This window comes from Rousettus aegyptiacus, unplaced genomic scaffold (genome assembly GCF_014176215.1).
Source record: "Rousettus aegyptiacus isolate mRouAeg1 unplaced genomic scaffold, mRouAeg1.p scaffold_m13_p_9, whole genome shotgun sequence".
NCBI classification, from domain to species: Eukaryota; Metazoa; Chordata; class Mammalia; order Chiroptera; family Pteropodidae; genus Rousettus; species Rousettus aegyptiacus.
Window position 1 is genome coordinate 1 of NW_023416312.1, and position 21,612 is coordinate 21,612.

Below are 21,612 nucleotides of genomic sequence, written 5' to 3' on the forward strand. Positions count from 1 at the left end.
GATTCCTTCTTCGCCTCGAATACGAATCTGATGGTTTTGATTCTCTTAAAGGTTTCTGTACTTTCCCTAAATATCCTGAAGCTGAGAGAGTCACCCCATTAGAGATGGTAGTCGCCATCCCGTGACTGAGCCTACATACCCACCCCAGATTTGGGCTGGCCCCTGGCTAGATTCTTGTCAGTGACCCTAATGGGACACTTGAAGCCTATTAATGATTGCTATGTCCACAATGCTCTACTTCACGGGAGGTGGCCTCAAGACCCTGACCCTTAGTTTTAAGCTATACACGTTATTGATTCTTCCGTGTAGTTTGTAGGACTGGCAGCTTGATCCCTGGGTTGGATTTTGCATTTCTGTGGTTCTCAAAATATGTACTTTTCCCTCTAGCTCTAAAGACCTTTGCACTCCAGGAATCCTAAGATACGCAAATACCCTTTTATCTGCTAATAAGACCTTTGGAATCCATGGAATCTTCCTAGAGGCTTTGATGAGATTGGGTTTAGATCTTAGGGCAGAATTGCCTCATAGGTGGTGGTTATTTTCTTCCTTAGAGGCACATCAAGTCTGGACAGCTCTCTTTTTGTGATTTCATCAGGAGCGCATACTTTTTGGGGTATTTTAAATTATATAGTTGTCCTTGCCCCCTGCCCCCTTCCCCCATCTGCAGTTTTGCTTTCTGAGGTGAGACCTTTGGAAGGTACTTAGGTCGTGATGGTGGATCCTCATAAATGGGATCGATGTTCTTTTAAGAGAGACCCCACAGGTCTCCTTTGCCCCTTCCGGATGTGAGAACACGACCAGAAATCTACAACCCAGAAGAGGCCCCTCGCCCGACTGTACGGGCACCTTGATCTTGGACTCCCAGCATTCAGAACTGTGAGAAATAAACTTCTGTTGTTTATAAGCCACTTGATCGATGTGATTTTGTAAAGGCAGCCCAAACAGACTAAGACACGGTCCACAGTTTCATTTCATCCTGTAGTGGGGACACCGGGAAAAGCAAATCAGGCAAAAGTCAAATGTTGCTTACAGTGTGGTTGGTTTGGGGCTGGTTTTGGGCTGGCTTTGGGCCCATTTCTACTTCTGTGCCAGGTAAGTCTGGCTGAAGTTCATGGAGACATGGCCTGAAGCTGAGTAACAAACAGATTTGGGCTCTTAAATGTGCTTCTGAAGAACGAGTGTGAGCGTTGGCTCAGTGGCGGGAGCAGGGCTTTCCCTCCTTAGCTGAAAAACATGCCCTTGTTGATTATGAGGTTAAGTAGCCAGAACACTACCCAGATGGCTCTTTAAATCAATATTGTCAAATCGTTTTTTCTTAGATGCCACCCCCACCACCCCTTTCCATGTGTATAATACAGAGCTTTGCAAATGAATGGGTCTGGTCTGGGCATTTCAATGAGTACCTCCACGATGCTGACACTGCTGGTCCATGAACCACTGTGAGCAGAAAGAGCTCTAGAAACAGAGCGTCTGGTGATTGAGTTGGGAACTATGATGAGCAATTCATGTGTCAACCTGACCGGGCTACAAGGGGCCGGTCAAATGTGATTCCTCATGCATCTGTGAGGGTGCTTCTGGATGGGATGAACTTTGAATCAGTAGACAAAGGAAAGCAGATGTGGGTGGGCCTTGTCCAATCAGTTGAAGGCCTGAATAAAACAAAAAGATTCACTCTCGAACAAGTCAGGGGGAACTGCTCCCTCCTGACAGATGGAGCTGAGATGCCAGTTTTTTCCTGCTTTTGGACTTGAACTGAACTATCAGCTCTTCCTGGGTCTTAAGCCTGCTGATCTCACTCAGACTAGAACACCACCACTGGCTCTCCTGGGTCTCCAGTTTGCCGACTGCAGATCTTGCAACTTGTCAGCCTCTAGAATTGCATGAGCAAATTCCTTAGCTTGAATCTCTTGATATATGTACAACCTATTGGTTCTGTTTCTCTGGAGAACCCTATTACAGAAGTCAGATGGGATAGCTGAGTTTAAATGTCAAGGGCTAATGCTTTCCAGCAGTGGCCAGATCACATTGGACTAGTTACTTGCAATCTCTGAGCCTTGGTTTCCCCACTATAAAGCCTAATAGTGCAAATTACACATATCTGATAGGGTTTCTCAACCTCGACACTAGATCATTCTGTGTTGTGGGTCGTGCTGTGCACTGTAGTATATTGAGCAGCATCCTTGGCTTCTACTCGCTAGATGACAGTGGCACCCCTCCCTCTAGTTGTCGCAACTAAAAACGTCTCCAGACATTGCCAAATGTCCCCTGGGGGCCACAATCAGCCTGGTTGAGAAACACTGATATATAATTACCATCTCGGGCTTGTTGTTCCAGGATCTAGTAAAGGTTACGTGTGTTCCAAAATTGTTCCATTCATGCTACAAAAGAAACTAATTTATAATGCTGGTGTCATCAAATGAAAAAAAAATTGTTAATGACCCAGAAACTGCTCTTTTCTCTGTCGGATAAATCCTCCTCCTTGTTTCTGAAAGCCTGAGACTTCCAAGCTGCTCTGCTTGGCTCATAAAGCAGAGGTCTGCAGTTTAAGAATCTGTTTTTCCAAATGCACAGGGGACCAGAGTCATAATCCTAAACAGGAGAGAATCCAGCCAGGAGGAAGCATTTTGTAGTATGCTGGCTCATGGCAGCTGTGTCTTCCTGAAATTATGGTTTGCCTGGAATACGTTTTCAATTGGCTCGTTAGCATTTTGTTGAACATAACCCATGGGTTGGGAAAGAAAAGAAGTAAAAATGTAGCTTTGGGAGGGGAGACCTGGAGAGGAAGGAAGTGGGTGACTGTAAGTGTTCTAAGTTTGGGAGAGAAATTGGTCGAACAGTTTTTTTTAATCTGTATTTTAATAACCCAGGTACAAATGGAGTCCGCCTGCAGCATGACAGCCATGAATCAATTCCAAGGACATTGCTTTGCGCTGAGAAGCTGACACGGAGCAGAATAAAGCACTAAAATGGATCAAACACAGACCGCCTGGCTTATCCACACAACTGACTCTTCCGGAATACCCTGCATCTCTTTGGAGTAGAAGATTAGGAAATGAGAAAAACCCTTAATCTCAAAACTGGACACGAATCAAGGAAGTCCCATTTGAGAAAAGTGCTCCCAGGTCTCCCCATCCACACATAATATCTAAACAACGGCTTTTCCGATCACAAGTCAATTAAGTGTCTAAAGTTGTAAAGCCATGGAATAAGGGCTCCAGGAATAACCCCACCCCTTTCCCATTCCAACCTGCGAGCCTGGGGAGAGGTCTGGGGTTAGGGATCCTGGCATTTCTCTCTTCCTTTGCAGTCCCTAAACCGGCAAGACAGGAATTAGCAAGAACTACATCTAATCTCAACAGAGTGTGGATTTGCATTATTTAAATATATGAGAAGTGCTCATAATCGAGTAATTATTCCAGCATTTGAAGAATGCCAAACAATGAGCCATTTCTTCTTCAGACCCAATCCGGCCCATTTCCGTTTTCCTCTTAGCACATTGTGTAGAATTACTCAATGTGTCACTTCCTAGAACACTCGATTGTTTACACAAGTAAGCAAGACTTCTTTGGCAGTATTTATTTCTCTCATTTTAGACATGATGATTGCAGCCTTCATGGTGCTCCCTCTTCTAGAAGCTTCTGGAGTATTGAATATGTATAGATGTAATTTCGTTCCTTCCTATTTTAAAACAAAGGTTAGTTACCCTTTGTGAAGAGGGGCGGAGAGAAGGCCGAATCTAATGGAGAGTAAAAATCTTCAAACTCTGTTCTTGCTTGTCTGGTATGCAAGGAGTGTGTTGGATTTACTCCTTAACAAGTATTTTAAGGGAAATATTCTGCAAGCTGTATTTGAGTGCATTTTAACAGTTTCGGCAAGGGGATTTCCCAGAGGGTCTGTGAGGAGGAGAACAAGTATTTGTGTCTCGATTACCGGAGCCTAAGTGGATTTTTCCTGAGCTGTTTTTCCATCAGAAATCTTGGTGGGAGGAGAGGTCACTACAATGTTTGTACTTTTGTTGTTGGCAAGGCTGTGGTTTTAACATGGAGGCAATAAAGAATGCATAATTGTGCATTCAGCTAAGACCAAAGGCTCCTTTCCCTACAGTGTTTTGTGTGCGCATGTGTTTTTTTGTCCAACATGGAAAGCCCCGCTTGACTGTAAGAAAGACAGGCCTTATTCTCCCTGACAATTAACACACGCATACAAGACTTCCCAATTTATGGCAAAGCTGGGGAGTTAAGAGTCCCTGCACCCCCTACCAACTTCTCTTCCATCCCAACCCCCAGCACGGATCTTTAGGGACAATCAGCAGCTGCCTGGGGCAAACATTACAAGTCAAAAAGTACTAACAGTGCAAATAGACAGGCCTCAGGTCACTTCGAGTTCTGGCCTTGTCCTTTCATTGGCTCATTTAAAGACAAATGCAATAGGCCTGCTTCATGAGAGGTTCAGGGACCGTGGGTGGGCATGTGGATAAAGCTTCTTCAATGAAGATCTCCAATCTGTTGTCACTGACATGCCATGTCACACTCCTGAATTCTCCATTCGTGTGCAAATGCCATTAGGGATACCTATAGATGTTGTGATGACCAAATGATTCATATTTGCTAAGTGCTTGAGTGAGGCAGCAGACGGACTCTCTTAGGTCAGGTCCCCTAGAAGCTGTGCCCAAGGTAGGGGTTCTCACGCAAGTGAACGATTGGGGTATGCTGGCCGATGGGGACATGGGAGGCACGCTAGGCAGGGAGGAGCCAGCAGGATGGTAGCCCATGGCAGCTCTGGAATGTGAGGTGCACCAGTGTTTGTCCAGCCATGGCAAGGGGACTGGACTGTCACACTACGGAATGAGTCCCTGGGGGGTGGGGCATAGCGTCTCAGACATTTGTCAACCAAGGGTAATCTTCTGAAAGGGTGCGTGGCTCAGCCAAGGAGATCTGGGCGTGACACCATATCCGCTATGCAAATCGACAAGTATTTGATGACCGCGGCTCTATGTACCAAGGAACAAGGGCTTGGAACTCAGGGATCTGAAGACCTGAGCCTCAGTTTCCTTATCCGAGATGTCTTTCTTTTTGTTTCACAAGGCCTCGCCCGAGCCTCCAATTTGAGGTTGGCACCCTGGCTTCATTTGTAGACACGTCACACTCATCGGTGCCTATTTCTTTGTTTAGTCCTGAATGTGGGCAGTGGAGAGAGCAGAGACTCGATCCTGTTCTCTGCAGCACCCCAATGCCCAGCACGATGCCTGCATCTAGTAGGTCTGCAGCACATACTTGCTGCCAGTCAGAATGAGTACGTAACACCTCCCACCCTCAGCGAAAGGCCCCTTAGTTCCTAAGGGATGTAGCTTCCCCTGAGTTTTCCTCTTCATCTGATACTTTTCATCTTGCCTTGCCTTACCCAAGTCCTTTGCTGGGTGGGGGTGTTATCTCTCTCCTCCAACTCCCTCTGTTGAGGCTGGCTTCGCTCCAGTGTGCTCCAGCCCCACTCAAGGTAATTTCCAGTGATAGCTGCCAGATTTATGAAATTCTAAAATGACGTGATGCCGGGGGGCCAGAATGCAGCTTCAGCCCTGCCGTGCTGTGTAGTAAGGTAACTACAGGGTGGGCAGGAAGAGAAGAGAAAAGAAGGCAGCGGCAGCCCCTCTTGGAAATATAACATGCCAATCAGAAGGGAAGATGTCGGGGCAAGACAACTGGGAGTTCCCTGGACCGTGCAAGATCACTGAGTGTTCGCGTTTTTGATACTCGCTGCCTCTTTCCCTTAGACATTTAATAACGGTCCATGTTTAACTAGAAGGACTCCAGTGGTGGAATTTCCGGCATATAACATTCGAGTGGGGGCAGATACTTGGGGAGCGAGGAAGTTTCTGTGTTGTGGTGGGAGGAGGGGAGGACAGGCCTTCCTTGGACATGTCCCAATTAGCACTTTCCATGCTTTCACATTCTTTTTTTAAAACAACTTTCCCCTTCTGAAAGTAATATTGCCATTTTACAAACAATGTGGAAGGGAAATAATTTCTTTAAAAAGTCATCTCTCTGAAGGAATGCGAACTACCGTGCGCATTTTGGGAGGTTTCTCTCTAGTCTCTTCCCCTCTGTATCTCCATCTGGACCCCTGTCAGAGTTTTTACTAGATATTTTTGCATCACTTTAACAGTGTTTTAAAACCTCCCTGATATTTTCTAGCATTTCCTGGCATTAAGTCTTGCTGCCAAGGATCTGGAGCACTAAGTAGCTGGGGGATTTGGAGCAAGAGAGAACCCGAACTTTGGACTTCAGTTTCCCCAACTATGACATATGAGTAGAACATAAATTACCACAAGGTTTCACGATTTAGGAGTTGATCTGTCTTCCTCCTCAGTAGTGGCCTACTTGGGTATCTGCTCATACTACCGGATCCTCTAGATTGGAAGATGGAAGAGCTCAGGGCAGGTCAGGGGGGCCGGCCCAGAGTGGGTACTCGGGATCAGCCCTTTTAGGGCTATTCAGGCAGGGACATGGAAGCGGCCACTTGCCCAGCTCCCCACTTCCAGGTGGTCCTCCCTGCCCCAGCTCGGATTCCTCCTCCAGCTATCTAGCTCCCTCGGCCTTCCCTCTGGGGCTTCCCCCACCTTCGCTGGATCGTCTTGCGTATTTGGGAGACCCAGGGCACAGCTATTCCCCACATCCCAAGTGGGCACAGGGGAAGACCCCAGGTCGTGTGGAATGGGTGAGTGAGGTGACAGCCCTCTCCCCCGAGAATTTTTTGGGCCCCAGGAGTCACCCCCAGGCAGGCCGCGCCTGCAGGCCGGGTGGGGCGTCGTCCTCCCGGCCCCCCTTCCCCTCCGCGGTGGCCCGGGGGCGGACGGACGCGGTGGCGCCCATCCTGGCCCCCGTGCGGTTTCCCGGCGAGGCCGGAGGAGGTGGTGGAGCGAAGGGGAGAGGGAGGAGCGCGTGGAGCGGGGTTTGGGGCGGGGGGGATAGGAACGGCAGGCTGCGGGGGAAGGAGGGGAAGCGGTGCGCGGGGTGGGGGCTGGGGGACAGAGGCGCGTAGAGCGGAGGAGCCCTCGGGGCGACTGGAGGCGGAGCAGCGGGGGGAGATGGAAGGAGTCGCAGCAGGCGTGGGACCTAGGAAGGAGGGGGCGGGGCAAGGGGCGGGGCGGGGGCGGTCCCCGCCCTCGCCCCGCCCCCGACCGGGCCGAGCTGGGGAACGAAGATGGCCGGGCGCGCCGCGGGAACCGAGGAGTCACTGGCAGCGGCCGGCGCAGCAACTTCGGGGTTGTGACTCCACGCGTGGCGACGACTCTAGTGACTCGAGCAGAGCAGGCGTGCGGCGCAGGCAGCGGCGCGCAAAACCAGCGAGCGTCAGGCGGGCGCCGGTGCACGGGCGCCCAGCGGAGGATGCACCGGGCGCGACGGGCGGCTCCCCGTGGCCGCCCCCGCGCCCCGGCCGCCGGGCCTTAGTGCTGGCTGAGGAGGCGGCGCGCGCGGGGCGGCCGGGCAGCGGCGGGGCCCGTGCCGTCATGCCGTGGTTGAGCGGCGGCCGCCGGCGGCGAAGGGGACAGCCGCGCGAGGTCCCGCGAGAACCGCCGTCGCCCGTGCAGCCCCCTCGGGAGGCGCTGCCGTCCGTGACCGCCGCCGTGGTCCCTGTGCAGTCCGTGTCCTCCGTGCCGTCGCGGGCCCGGGAGAGCTCTGAGCTGCCGCTGCCCGCCGGCTGGGAGGAGGCGCGCGACTACGACGGCCGCATCTTTTACATCGACCACAACACCCGCCAGACGTCGTGGATCGACCCCCGCGATCGGTAAGGGTTCCGGCGCGGCGCGCGGGGCGCGGGCCCCGGCCGGGATTTCGGTTCCCCATCCCTTGGGCCCTAGGAGAGGCTAGAGGACAGCGGGAGGCCCCCACGTTCCCACCCCCGGGGCCCTGGCCGAGGATCGAGGCGCCTCGTTTCCCGGCTTCAAGCCCCTGAGTGCGGAGCCCCGGCCTCGTCGCGGCCCCCGCCGCGGGCGGACACTCTGACTTGGTTCCCTCACGTCACCCGCTGACCGGCGCCTGGGAGCTGGGCGCCTGGAATTTCCTCTCCCGGGGCTGACGGATGGCCCTCTTTTCCTTTTTCCGCGGCGGCCTCGCCCATCCCTGCCGGGCCTCTGTGGCCCACGATCCCCGTCCGTGGCCCACGATCCCCGTCCGTGGCCCTGCAGGCGCTCCGGCCCCGCGGTGGCCAAACGATCTGTCACCTTGGAGCACAAACGTGCGCCCCAGCTTCGTGGTGAGCGTTCCTTGGCTGGCGGGCTTAGCCGAGTTTCCATCCGCAGACCGACCGCTGCCAGACCGGACAGTTCAGGGATCCCCAGTTCTTTGAGAGTCGAGAGAGCCTCTTCCCGAACTGCGAAGGTTACTCTTTAGCGCCTTAAACATTGAGTTAAAATTCTGATTGAAACAGCCTTGTGTACTGCGGCCAGAATGGGTTATGATTAGACCCAGATGCTTTTGGAATAAACGAAACACACGAGTTGAATTTTAGGTTTTCTTTTTGTGCTAGATATAGATAGGTCGCTAAGTTGTCTCATTTATGTAAATAAATCCTACGGTGTAAAATACGGATTCTTGCATTTAATTAAGTTCATGTAATGATGCTTTTCCTTGACTTTTTCTATGATTCAGTTGCTTTTGGAGAGATGCATTTTGTGTGTGTGTGTGTGTGTGTGTGTGTGCGCGCGCGCGGCAGTGGGAATTCCGTTGAAACCCAGTGTTTCCAATGGTTATCTGATATCTCGTCGTATCTGGAGCAACTTTTCTCCACGGCCCTGAGTGCCAGAAAAGAAATACTGCAGGCTTCCCAGTGATTTTAAGACTTTAAAAGGCCCAGTGTGGTGACATCGTGCCTGCTTCCTCCTACCTGCACAGGAAAAGGCAGCGCTGCATGGCACTGGCGTTTGAAAATAAACTTTGGAGGAGGGCAGCTGCTGAATTATTGTTTGAAGATTTCTCTGGGTTCAGATAGGGAAAAAGAAAACAAAGCAAAAGGGTCGTAGTTCCCTCATATTCTCTCTGAGCTTTGCAAACTTCTGGACTCAGAAACTTCGGTAATCCTAGCATAGTTTTATGGGTTAAAAAGGTGCTTAGTTATTTTGAAAATCAGGTGAGATCATATTATAATTTTAACCAAAGGCTAGAGCCACAGCTGTTTGATCAAGCCTTGGATGGTTCTGGAATTGGTAGAACTACTTGGAATGTGGTGCCCTTTTAGGCTGTATGTCTGTTAAAAACCCAAACAACTGGAAAATGAACCAATTAAAAATACTGTTTTGCTTAGAAAAGGCGAAGGTTCATTTTATGAGAGTAATATAAAACAGTTGTGGTTATACTGGAGTGGGGATTCGTGATGAAAAGTATAAATGTAGGAACTTCCGTTTTTATGGTACGACCCAGGACATAGGTGAGCAGACCCTACAGGAGTGAGCTTGTAGAATCTTCCTTTCTGTGCATTTCATGCACATTTCCTATGTTTCTCCTTCCAGAAGTCTGTTACCGAATGACATTCTCACCCTTTCAGACATCGCTTATGTTAGAGATTTTTAAAAAGTCCTGTTTCTAATGCTAAAAGTGTCAACTGAGTGAACAAAAGTGGATATTTTACATTTTTTTGTAAAGTAAAAACATGTGTATACTTTTATGAGACATTGTTTTTATAGTGAGTGAAAATTCAGCAGGGGACAGCTTGCACTTCAGCTCCCATAATACCTTGCCCGAAATATGTATGGAATGTTCGGCAAGCCACAAACATTTAAGTGGAGTCTCTGAAGGGTGTAAATGGTGTAATAGTCATTCTTCTTCTTCTTTCAAAACAGAACCCTGCCGATTTTTATAGGTGACTGGGTATCATTTAGAGTTGGAATTGTTTTATTATATGGAAAAAACTGTGTCGGAGCACAGCATATTCTCCATGTGCATCTGACAGTTAAAACCCTTTTGAGTCACCTTTTATTCACATGACCAGAAAGCAGTATTCAAGAAATTGAGGACTTTCCCTAAACGGCTCCTGAAGTGAAAACTGACAAGAGAGAGGCCATTAAATAGGTTTTTAAAGAAAATGAAATTATGGAGGAATGTGAATGTTAGTAGGTTAGGTGCAAATTGTTGCTGACTTAAAACATTTTATATATAATTTTCTACAAACTGTAATAGCATAAAATAGACTGCTGCAAGCAAAGTAAACGAGGGCCAACAGTTGTAAACAATATCTTCTAGTTTTCTATTCATTCCATTCATTGTTGTGTTTAACAGCATTGGATATTGCCAGCTCAAGGCGTGTTGGTGAATTATTGTAGCTGTACTTTCTTTTTCAACTCACAACAAAGAGGTTGAGAGCCTAAGGAGACATCTTTACAGATGTGGCTGCAGATGTGTAAAACATCTCAGTACTTTCAGAACAGAATTCTTTTAGTTTGATTATGAACCCACCTCAGGCTTAAATTCACTTTCTCTGCGATCAGTACTGTGAGTATAATTTTCGTAGTTTTCTGGGAATCGTATCCAAAAACTTTTCTTCAAAAATATGAAGTTAATTCACCATTTCTGTGGCTAGTAGTTTCTGTGGGTGAGTCTTGTGTGGTTTACATTATGGCACATATGTATTCTACATATGTTAACGCAGAGTTCAGGGACCACTTTATAAAAAGGTATTTACTATTTAGGTAGAAATGGTGGGAAGAACGTTTTTGCTTCCTTCGGTAAAATTCAGTGCCTTAGATAGTTGTATATACATAACATGTGCCTTCCTGCGGGATCGTGTTGATATTATCGGATAGATGGACTGGGTGGCTGAAACTTCATGTTCTGTTTCTTCTAGCTCAGTTTTTATTGCACAGCACTGGAAATGCCAACCTTGAGCAGCTGAAGAACGGTGGACCATGGCACATTTGAGATCAAAGCAGAGTGTAAACGTTCGTGATGATGGTAGAAGGCCCGGATGATATCATGACAACAGCTTTTAGGGACCCATTTGTTCATGAGGTGGATTTGACTGTGCCACATGGAGGAATTCTGTGGTATATTAAAAGTCCTTTGGACAGGCTACTGCTTTAAGGAGAAAACAATCCATGGTTCAGGAATTTGCCAGGTTGGAGCCCCACAGAACAGAGCCAGATGACATCATTCGTTGCTACCTTCTTGGCACTTTTGCTTAGTATTAATTAACGACATTTACTATATTTACCCCACAGTTTTACTTTGGAATTATATAAACTTTCTGATAAACAAGTAATGATTTCTCAATTTTTCAGTTTTTAGGATTATAGGTAGTGTTTGTATGAACATGGAGGAGCGTCTTGCTTTTAAGGCCATAAGACGTGGGCTCCTGGAAGAATCTTCTTTCTTTTAGATTATCAACAACCACTTCTTGGTCTATTCTTGGTCTAATATCTTTCTTTTTCTTTCCTTCCTATTTTTTTTTTTTAAAAGTGAATGGAAAAGTCATTCATTTCTAAAAATAGCTCCCGGATGTTTGGTTTCCTTTTCTTCCCTTTCACTCTGATTTTGGAAGTGGAAATAATGTGCTTCACCTTCTCTGGTCAGTTCTACTTCAGGAGCCCTTGGGACAGGTGACATATTAAAGGTTACCTGGTGAGCCCGGTGAGCTTCTTCTAGCCCAGGTCCTTTTGCTAATGTTGACTGCCTTTCTGATAAATCCAATATAATTAATCTGGTGGAATAAAAGCAGAGTTAAGTTCTACCGAGTTCAGCTATTCTTCTTTAAATCCAGTAACCTGAAGAACTGTTTACAGAGATTCTTGGCGTCCTGTGTGCTGGGATGGTAGATGGAGACGTCTGTCTGGGAGATGGGAGACAGACGGATAAAATGAAGGCAATGATGGTCACCAGGTACAATTAGCAAATGGCGGTGGTTTCCCAGAAAAGGAAGAAGAGCTCGCTTGTGCCTGGGGGCATCTTTATCCTCATCCATCTGTCTCCTGGATTGAGGGTTTCTCATGCTTTCTCAGCACTGGAGAAGAAAAGAGGGAACATGAGAAAAATGCTGGAGACGAGGAAGTGCTGGGTATATTTGGAATACATGAGAAAATTGGACAGTTTGACCCAGAGTCTCTGCGTAAGGGAGGTGGGATGCGGGTGTGACCACGTATAACTTAGAGATCTACAGCTTTGGGGGTGGACGAGGTAGCGCTGTCTTGTTCATAATCCTCGTTTCTCACTTGAGGGCTCCAGCCAAGCGGTGTGTCCTTCCGACAGTTAGAAGAACAGGGACTTCTGACCAGGAACCAGTGCTCTTTCCGGTGTGCCGCCCGACTGCCCAATCCCTACGCAGTTGGAAGCGTCCTGCCTCTGTTCATTCATTCATTCGATGACTGTTGTGCAGCCACTCAGTCTCAGGCATTCTTCTGGGGTTCGGGGCTCCAGCGGTGAGCACCAGCAGACAGATCCCCACCTCCATGGAGCTTACAGATGTGCCGGGCCCTTCCCCCTAGAGCTTCACCGTGCCGTTCCGTCCTCCTGGTTTCTCCCCGCTGGAATCCCTTGGATTTCTGCTTATGGCAGACATATGTGGAGTGCTTACCACGTGCCAAGTGCTCTAGGCGTCTGCGTGGATGCTTTCACTGGGAGCCCACAATGGCTGCAGAAGCGTAGGCGGACAGGTGATGAAACTAGGCCAAGGGAGGGTGACTTAGTAACCTTGCTTCCCATAGCCAACTAGGGACAGTGTCTTTCCAGCTCCAGAGTTCAGGCTAGGTCTACTACCTGTACTTGACCCTCCCTCGGCTAGGTAACTGTGCCCCTTGCACCGTATTATACCCACCGGTTATTTTTATCTTGCATTCATCGTTGTTTGATATTTAACCCACCATCCATGGTACGTAGAATAATGGCACCCTAGAGGCGTCCATGTCCTAGTCTCTGAAACCTGTAATAAGTTACCTTCCATGGCAAATAGCTTTTATAGGCGGGATTAAATTATGAACGAATCTTGAGATGAGAAGGTTATACTGGATGATGTGGGCGGGCCCAGTGTAATCACTAGGGTCCTTACAAGAGGGAAACAGGAGGGTCAGAGTGGGAACAGGAGACGTGACAGCAGAAGCAGTTGGTGGGGGTCACGTGGCCGTGAGCCAAAGAATTCAGGCAGCCCGTAGAAGCTGGGAGAGGTAAGGAAATGGATTTTCGCTTAAAGCCTGTAGATGGAACCCAGCCCTGCTGACTCCTCGATTTTAGCCAAAAACAAAAAATAAACAAACAGAAAAAAACCAAAAAACAAAACCGATTTTGGACTTCAGACCTCCAGAGCTGCGAGATAATAAATTTGCGTTGTTCGAAGCTACTTGGTTTGTGGCAATTTATTGTAGCAGCAGTAGGACACTAATACAGCCTGTGCATTGTTTTCTCAGTGAAAATGGAAACATGTGGTCCACTGGGTGTTTTCGATGATAACCACAGTAGCTGACTTTTATTGTGTGCTTAGGGGTAGCAGATTAAGTATTTCATATCCATTTTCTCACTGGCTCCTCTCAATACCCCTAGGGGGCCTTGTTTCTCGTGGACTGAGCCCAGAGTCTGGCTCACATTAGGCACCAAGTCATATCTGATGAGCAAGCCAAATATGGGGCGGTGGGCAGGGTGGATTTCCTAGAGAAGAGACCAGTTGGAAACTATCAGAGGTTTTCACGGACAGCGATGGGCCTGAACTAGAGAGATCCAGGGCCCTAGGCCTAGAGAAGACAGGGATTATGTAAGAGGAATTGTGAAGGAAACAAGAAGTGGTCAGGATTTAGCTGATGCTTGAACTAGGCAGGTGAAATCAAGATGGGGGGTGGTGGCAAAGGAATCTTGCAGACCCCTTAGGAGGAGCTGAGACTCACCAGGGGCCAACCGAAAGGCCTTGTATTAACCCTACCCATAAACCTCCCTTATTTTTGCTGCTGGTTTTGATTGTGTTCAGTGACTTGGTTACATAGAGAAACATGTTGAGTCACTTACCTTACTGTCTTGCTGATGTGCAGTGTCCTCAAAGGTATCCAGACTGGGCAGGTGTTACTTTAGAGCAGGGTTTCTCGGCCTCAACACTATTGATATTGGGGGCTGGGCAGTTCCTCGTTGTGGGGCTGTCCCGTATAGCATAGGAGGTTTCGCAGCATGCTTGGTCTCTATTCGCTAGATGCCCCCAAGTCATGAGAACCAAAAGTGTCTTCAGACACTGCCAAATGTCTGCTGGGGGAGGCAATATGGCCTGGTTGAGAACCTGAGCTACTTCCGTCATCTGCTTGCTTATAATGATTCCTTTTTAGTAGCTCAGTTTGTTTCAAGCCAATTGATAGTTACCGAGCTGCTACAGAACAGAAGGTAAGAACACAGAGGCCCAATTTCTGTGTTTCCGTAAAGAACATATTTATATGAAAAATCCTGAATTTACTACACCATAAAATAGTAATATCAGCATTGGAAACTTTGGGGACGATGCGTTTTGGTATGAATCTAGTCTTCAATTTTTAAAATATTCGCGATTAGCAGGTAGTTAGTGACTTTCAGGTGTGCACATATCCACAGTGGAGCAGAAGAAAATGAATCCGTGAACATGTCAGTGTTCTGCAGCGACTTCGCGAGCCGGCCCGGCCTTCTGAGTGTGCGTGCAGGTGGGCTGGGGGAATCGGGCTGCCTGAGATGCCTCGACACATTCCAATGCCTTCTGTGGACGAGGGAGCGGTGAGAGGATTGTCTCTGGCTTTGCTCAGAAGCTCTAGAAAGACAGGGCGAGGGCATCTTGAAAGGCTGCTTATGGAACAGTGGAATCTCCAGCATTTTCTATTTGGAGGGTCCTCTTTTTCTTTTTTTTTTTTAAAGCTCAGGGAGCTAATGGGGGGAGAGAGAAGGATGAAGTGAGCTGGCCAGGCCAGCGCCTCGGAGACAAGAGCAGGCTACAAGGCAGCTTGAATTATTCTCATACAGGTGGGTGGGTCACAAGTGAGTCTTGTGAGCCAGCCTTGGTGCTACCAGGAGACAGAGCACTGTCAAGACGAGTACGACATTTCCAGGACTCATGGAGCTCGGTCAGGACACCAGATAGCCACTGCAGGAGATGGATTCTTCCTGCCACTTGGATTTGCATTCGTGGACAGGTTCCTGTCTCCAGGGTGGGGGAGCCCTCTGAGTGTATGGGTTGACTGGGTTTGCCCTGAGCATCATCCCCGATTAAAACAATTGAGATATTATTCACATACCATAAAATGCACCATTTTAAAGTGCACGGTCTAGTGGTTTTTAGTGTATTCACAAGGCTGTGCAACCATCACCATTATCTGATTCCAGGACATTTGCATCACCCACCAAAGAAGCCCTTTGCCCATGAGCACTCACTCGCCATCTCCCTTGGCTCCTGGCAGCCACACATCTGTTCTGTCTATACGTTTGCCCATTACGGCTACTTCGTATAAATGGAGTCGTACGATCTGTGGCCTTCTGTGTCTGGCTTATCTCACTGAGCATAATGTTTTGGAGCTTTATCTGTGTCACAGCATGGCTCAGCGCTCTATTCCTCTTCGTTGCCAAATACTGTTCCACCGCGTGGCTAGAGCCCTTTTGGAAGCCGCCCCGAAGTGCCCTCCCCGTTGAGGCGTTCCCTGCAGAATACAGGAAATAGCTATGTCTTTAATTCCATTATGTCAACTCCCAACTGTTTTACTCACAGAAAAATGACCATTCATCTGTTTACAATGTCAAAATATAAACATGACCTCGAGTACTTGATGGAAAAAACGAGGTCTGGGGCTGGCCGTGATCAGCTGTTGTCTGTTCTCGTTGGCATGCTGCTGGCTTCGGCTCCTGGAGAGCCAGGAGTGGGCCTCCGCACCGGGGCGGTGCGCAGCCCACCTGGCTGCGAGCTGCTTCAGGAATCCCGGCGCCCTCTTCACGTGGGGCCCCGGCAGCCCCGCGTTTTAAGCCTCCCTGGGGGTTGCAGAGTATAACCGAGATTCGTAACCATTTTGTGCCAGGGCCAGTGGAAAAGTGACATAGGAGGTGCTGGTGTTTTACGGAATTGGAGATGGAAATCTTAAAATCGATAGGCTTTATGAGTTTATTCATTTTTCTCTGCACATCAGTCGAAGGTGATCATTTGCTTATTTTCCAAAGAGAAGAAGGTGCCCTTGTTCTGTGGGCCAGCTGGACAGAGCTGCCTTAGGGTCGTGGCTGTCATTTATATCAGGGGTCCTCGGCCCCTGGTCCGTGGGGACCCCTGGGCAGGCAAGCAAGCAAAGCTCCATCTGTACTTGCAGCCGCTCCCCAGCGCCAGCATCACCGCCTCAGCTCCGTCTCAGATCATCAGGCATCAGATCCTCATGGGAGCACCGGTCTCTGGTGCCAAAAAGGTCGAGGACCACTGATTTAGGTAACTGGGCCTCCTTCTAACCTCTTTGAATTTCAGTTTCCTCCTGTGTAACGTGGGGCCTGCGTGGGCTGTGGCGATGGTACATGAGCGAAGGGCGTGACGTGCAGTGCCTGGGTCCCACGCAGCAATAGTCCCGGCTACAAGACAGCTTGAATTGTTTGCATGTAGGACACTGCGTAGCACCACGTTGGAAAGGTGCCGGTCTGGAGATCAGAGGTGAGGAAGCCCACGGCATATGCAGGTGCAGGAGGGGCTCCAGGTGCCTTAAGAAGGAGGGATAGTGTCTATATTCAGATTTGTTCGTTTGTGTACCCGTTTGGGGGTGATGGTGGTAGGAACAGCGAAGATGAGGCCAGGGCTGGGCAATTTATCTTTGTATTCCTTTCCCTTTTTGAACTGTGTGAATATACTAACGTTTCAAATAATCAAATGAGAACATTTGACGTTGGAAAACAGGGCGGTATTGTACATGTGAATATAAGAAGCCCCTCCTCCTCCTCCTCCCCCTGCCCCCACCTCCTCACTTCTTTTAACTCTATCACCTGCAGTGTAAATTTCTCTGTCAAGTTTCTATTCCCTAACTTGAGCCTTGAGTATACTCCTGTTCCTAATGATAACGCTACAGCTCAATACAGTGCAATGATGTTGATCTTAGGTGGATATTTTTAGTTCTGTCACTGCATTTGGAATTTCAAAATTCTACCCAATGGCTCTTCTGTTGTATATTGCTTGAGAATCGCTCGTCCCACCTTTTGGGATAATTTTCTCTTGCCCTTTTTTCCTGGGTCTCTGATAATTTTTGGAAGGGGCAGTTACATTGGGACAGGTGGGAGTGCCTGGGCGAAGCCTGTGGGGATTTGGGATGGGGACGTTTTGGGTTTCCTGGCCCAGGACAACTGGCGGACCTTGCCTGGTAGTTCAGGGACTAAGCTGGGGTCATGCCCGGCTACTGGGCTCTGACCTCTGGTGTGGGGCCTGGCATTCAGCGACCAGTTCAGGGATAGTCTGGCTATAGCTTCCCATATTCACACCCTCCCCTCCATCTTCCTACTTCTGTCCTGAAGTACCCTTTCTGCACACTGGCCTACTGCTAAGAGAAAATTAACTTTTTAAAGAGGGGGTGATGCTATCCTGATAGTAGGCCCTTCTAAAGCCTGTGTACTCATTTAGGAAGTTTAATGCACTTATGTGACTAATCAACTGATCGATGCAGCCAAATCAGGGAAAACTTAGTTAAAATGATTTATTCGACATCATGTGACCAAAGAGCTGTTTGGTTGAGTTTTGCTTATAGCCAACTGTGCTCATCTCCTGCTGACCCCACTCAGTCCTGAGGTGGGGGGTGGGGAGTTGTGCTCGATGCACAGGTGTGCGTGGAACTGACCGTGGATGCCCTTGAAAATGTTCAGGCCCACAGGGACCTGGAGTGTTCTTTCTATCATACAGGAATCCCCTGAAGCATTCTTGCCATACGAGAATGACACACCGCATAAATATGCAGCCTGCTTTGTGTCCTTCTAGACCCTTCTCTACACCTCTACCTAAAATATGTGGATAAACCCAGACTTTCGTTTCGGGATTTTACATAAATGGGATTATTCGATCAATTTTTTTCTTATGACTTGCTACTTTATCATTATGTCTAGGCGTCCCTTCCACCATCAGAGCACAGAGCTACTGCATGGTGACTGGAACTAGCAAAGCCATAGTATATATTTGAAAGATGCTAAAAGAGTAGAAATTTTGTAACTGTGTGGCGAGGGATGTTAACTAAACTTATCGTGATCATTTTGCAATATATACTACACCAAATCATGTTGTACACCTAAAACTAACACAGTATTATATGTCAGTTATATCTCAATTTAAATAAAAAGAAAAAATAACATATAGATCTACCACCATTCTTTAAAAAATATAGTTTTATTGATGTGAAATTCATATAACAAAATCACCCATTTTAAAGTGAACAATTCAGTGGCATTTATTACAGTGTCAATGTTGTGCAACCATCATCACTGTCTAGTTTCAGAACATTTCCTTTGCTCAGAAAGGAAACTCCGTGCCCATTAAAGCAGGGTACCAGTCCGTGGCCTGTTAGGAACCAGTCTGCACAGCAAGAGGTGAGCGGTGGCCAGCGAGCGAAGCTCCATCTGTACCTGCGGCCGCTCCCCAGCGCCGGCATCACCGCCTCAGCCCCGCCTCAGATCCTCAGGCGTTAGATTCTCATAGGAGCACTGGTCCCTGGCGCCACAAAGGTTGGGGACCACGGCATTAAAAAGTCCCTTCCCATATCCCTCTTTCCCCAGCCCCTGGAAACTAGCAATCTACTCTTTGTCTATGGATTTGCCTGTTCTGGACATTCATTTCATACAAATGGAATCATGGTCTGTGGCCTTTTGTGTTGGGCTTCTTTCACTCAGCATCATGTTTTTTGAGGTTCATCCATGTTGTAAGGATCTGGTTTTGTGTTTCTGCTTTTGGTTTAATGCAGAGGACACGCCATCTTGTGATTCTAACTGAGGGCAGCTGTGCGAACTCTGCCCATGGAGCAGCCGGCGCCCTTTAAGGAAAATGGGGATCAAAGAAAAGAGATCATCTTAATTTAGCTTTTAGTTTGTTACTTTGAGAAAGAGAGAAGTATAAAATATTTCACATTTTTTTCTAAATTTAGGGACAGGAAGCCAGAAAACTTTAATAACCTGGATGCTCTATCTGTGCCTGTTGCAATGGAGGGTGGGTAACAAATAATTAACATCACCTAGCCCTTTCCTCAAGGAGATGAGAAGGGAGCCAGGAAACAAAAAGACTCACATAAAATAATCTACTGACAATGGTGGTGGGTCGGAGGATGCAGACGTCGGCTCCTGCCGCCCGTGCCACGCAGCACGCCGGTCCCCGTGTTTCTTCCTGGGTAGATTGTCTTACATGTCCAATGAGAATGACGATACTTGTCGTCAGTTGACAAACCAGTGTTTATGGAGTGTAAACTGTTTCCCACACGTGACGGCTGGTCCTGAGAGATCTTAGGACAGGGGTTTGCAAATAGCAGCCCGCGCGGGCTGAATCCAGCCCACCATCTGTTTTTGTACAGCCTTGCAAGATAAGAATGGGTTTTCCATTTTTAAATGGTTGACTAGGAATCAAAAGAAGAGTTGTAGTTTGTGAAAGTTATGTGAAATTCAAGTTTCAGTGTCCATAAATGAAGTTTTATTGGCGCACAGCCATGCTCACGTGTTTATTGTCTGTGGCTGCTTTTGTACTGCAAGGACAAAGTTGAGTCGCTGGCCGGGGACCATGTGGCTGCAAAGCTGAAAATATTTACTGCTTGGCCCTTTACAGAAAATGTTTGCTGACCCCTGATCTTAAGAGAATATGGGGTGTAATCAAGCTAACCATTGGTCAATGGAGGTGGCAGCGGGTGGGGTAAGGGGTTCTGGGTGAGAATATCACAGAGGGCAGTCTAGGCAACCAGGGAGAAGGGGCTCGGAATTATAAAAGCCAGCGGGGGACCTTTTAGTCAAGGATCCCTCAGTAGAAATTTCTCCCCCCAAAAGGATACCGCATCTGTCATAAAACAACCAGGGAAAGTTGGGTTATTTAAATGACATGCAAATTAAGGCTATATAAGAAGGCAGGAAAAAAAAACCATTTCTGGAAAGATTTTCATGAAAAATACAGTTACTTCTGGGGATCTGATTGTGATTATTGTTAACAATACTGTATTGTATGTTTGAAAGTTGCTAAGAAACTAGATGTTCTCAGCACAAAAAAGAAATGGTAATTATGTGATGTGATGGAGGTGTTAGCTAACGCTACAGCGGCAGTCATGATGCAGTATATGAGTGTATCAGATCACGCCGTGTCCCTTAAACTTACATGGCGTACATGTCAATTAAGCTGAAAAAAAAAGTACACAGTTAAAAAGCTAAGGTTTAATGGTACGAAGAGTTTTAATTTCTGGGAGAATGTGAGTATAGGACTCTCATTCTTTTGTGCTCCAAGTTAACCACCCCCACCACCTGTACTATGGGAATCATGGGTGTGCACATATGTGTCTGCTCAGAGCTCACAGAAGGAAAGAAGAAACCTGGCTGCTCTGTACCTCCCCACCCTCCTCACAGACCTGGAATCAAAGAAAAGACCCTCTGGGACAGCGTCACAGGGAGAGCCCGATACTAGCCCATCCATCCCCTTTAGAGGAAAGCACCATGCAATTCTAGCCAACACAATGCACAGAAGGAAACCGGTACGATTCCGTTTATACACCTAGGAAGACCAGGTGCTGCAGGTGTAAAACGTTTATATATCTTTCTTAAAATAATAAAATTATAGAGTTGGAGAACAGATTAGTGGTCGTCAAGGGTTAGGGATGGGGATGGGGTGGGCGTGGCTATAAATGAGTGATAGGGAGACTTGTAGTGGTGGAGTATTTCTGTATCTTGCTTATAGTTGTAGAAACTGCGCATGTGATAAAATGTCACAGAACTGCACACACACGCACGCACACACACACACACACACACGAACTCTGAATAAGCTCTGTGGTTTGTTCCAATGTCAGTTACCTGGTTTGGGGTTGTAGACTTATGCAAGATGTGGCCCTGGGGGAATCTGGGCGAAGGGTGCACGGCACCTCCCTGTGCATTTCTTTGCAACTTTTTGTGAATCTGTGATGATTTTGAAATAAAAAGTTAAATATTTCTGGTTTTGACCACTTAGATTGCCTTCTGATATTTATGATTATATAAGTACTATAATTATAATACTGCTTACGTGCAATTATTTTCTCTGTAGTGGTTTTTTTTCCCCCATGGTTGTTTTGGGGGATAGTTGTAGGTATGTGATGAGTGCAACAAATAGTCATTTGTATGTTGGTTGTTTAAATACACTTTCATTTCGGAATGTTTTAGAATTATAGAAAAGTTGCAAAGACCGGACTGTTTTGCCAACTGTAAAGGGAGAACACCATCGTGTAACACGTGGTGATCATTACTAGATTAACAATATAGTTAATTTTCACCAAGGCAAATCGCTTTTTCATCCAAAGGAATTTATCTTACAGGATAACTCACTAGCCCTGCTCTTTGTTTTAGAAAAGTTGACATCTGATTATGTGGCAGTGTTTGGGGTAAAATGAAGTTTGTGGATAAAGGACCCATTGATATTTGGGCCTTTAAATATATCTTTCACATAGTTTTGGAAAAACCACTTAAAATTGTATTACGTGTTATTTGT

General features: G+C 47.4%; 1 protein-coding gene across 5 annotated transcripts in view; it reads left to right on the forward strand.

Annotated features, from left to right (window-relative positions):
- Positions 1-7,178: 7,178 nt before the first annotated feature.
- Positions 7,179-21,612, forward strand: part of LOC107508375 (protein WWC3) — a 102,489-nt gene continuing 88,055 nt past the window's right edge. For all 5 annotated transcript variants that reach the window (XM_036226447.1, XM_016140160.2, XM_016140161.2 and 2 more), the window contains exon 1: positions 7,179-7,782. In XM_036226447.1, coding sequence (XP_036082340.1) covers positions 7,505-7,782 — 278 coding nt within the window. In that variant the 5' untranslated portion in view covers positions 7,179-7,504. The remainder of the gene's footprint in view (positions 7,783-21,612) is intronic.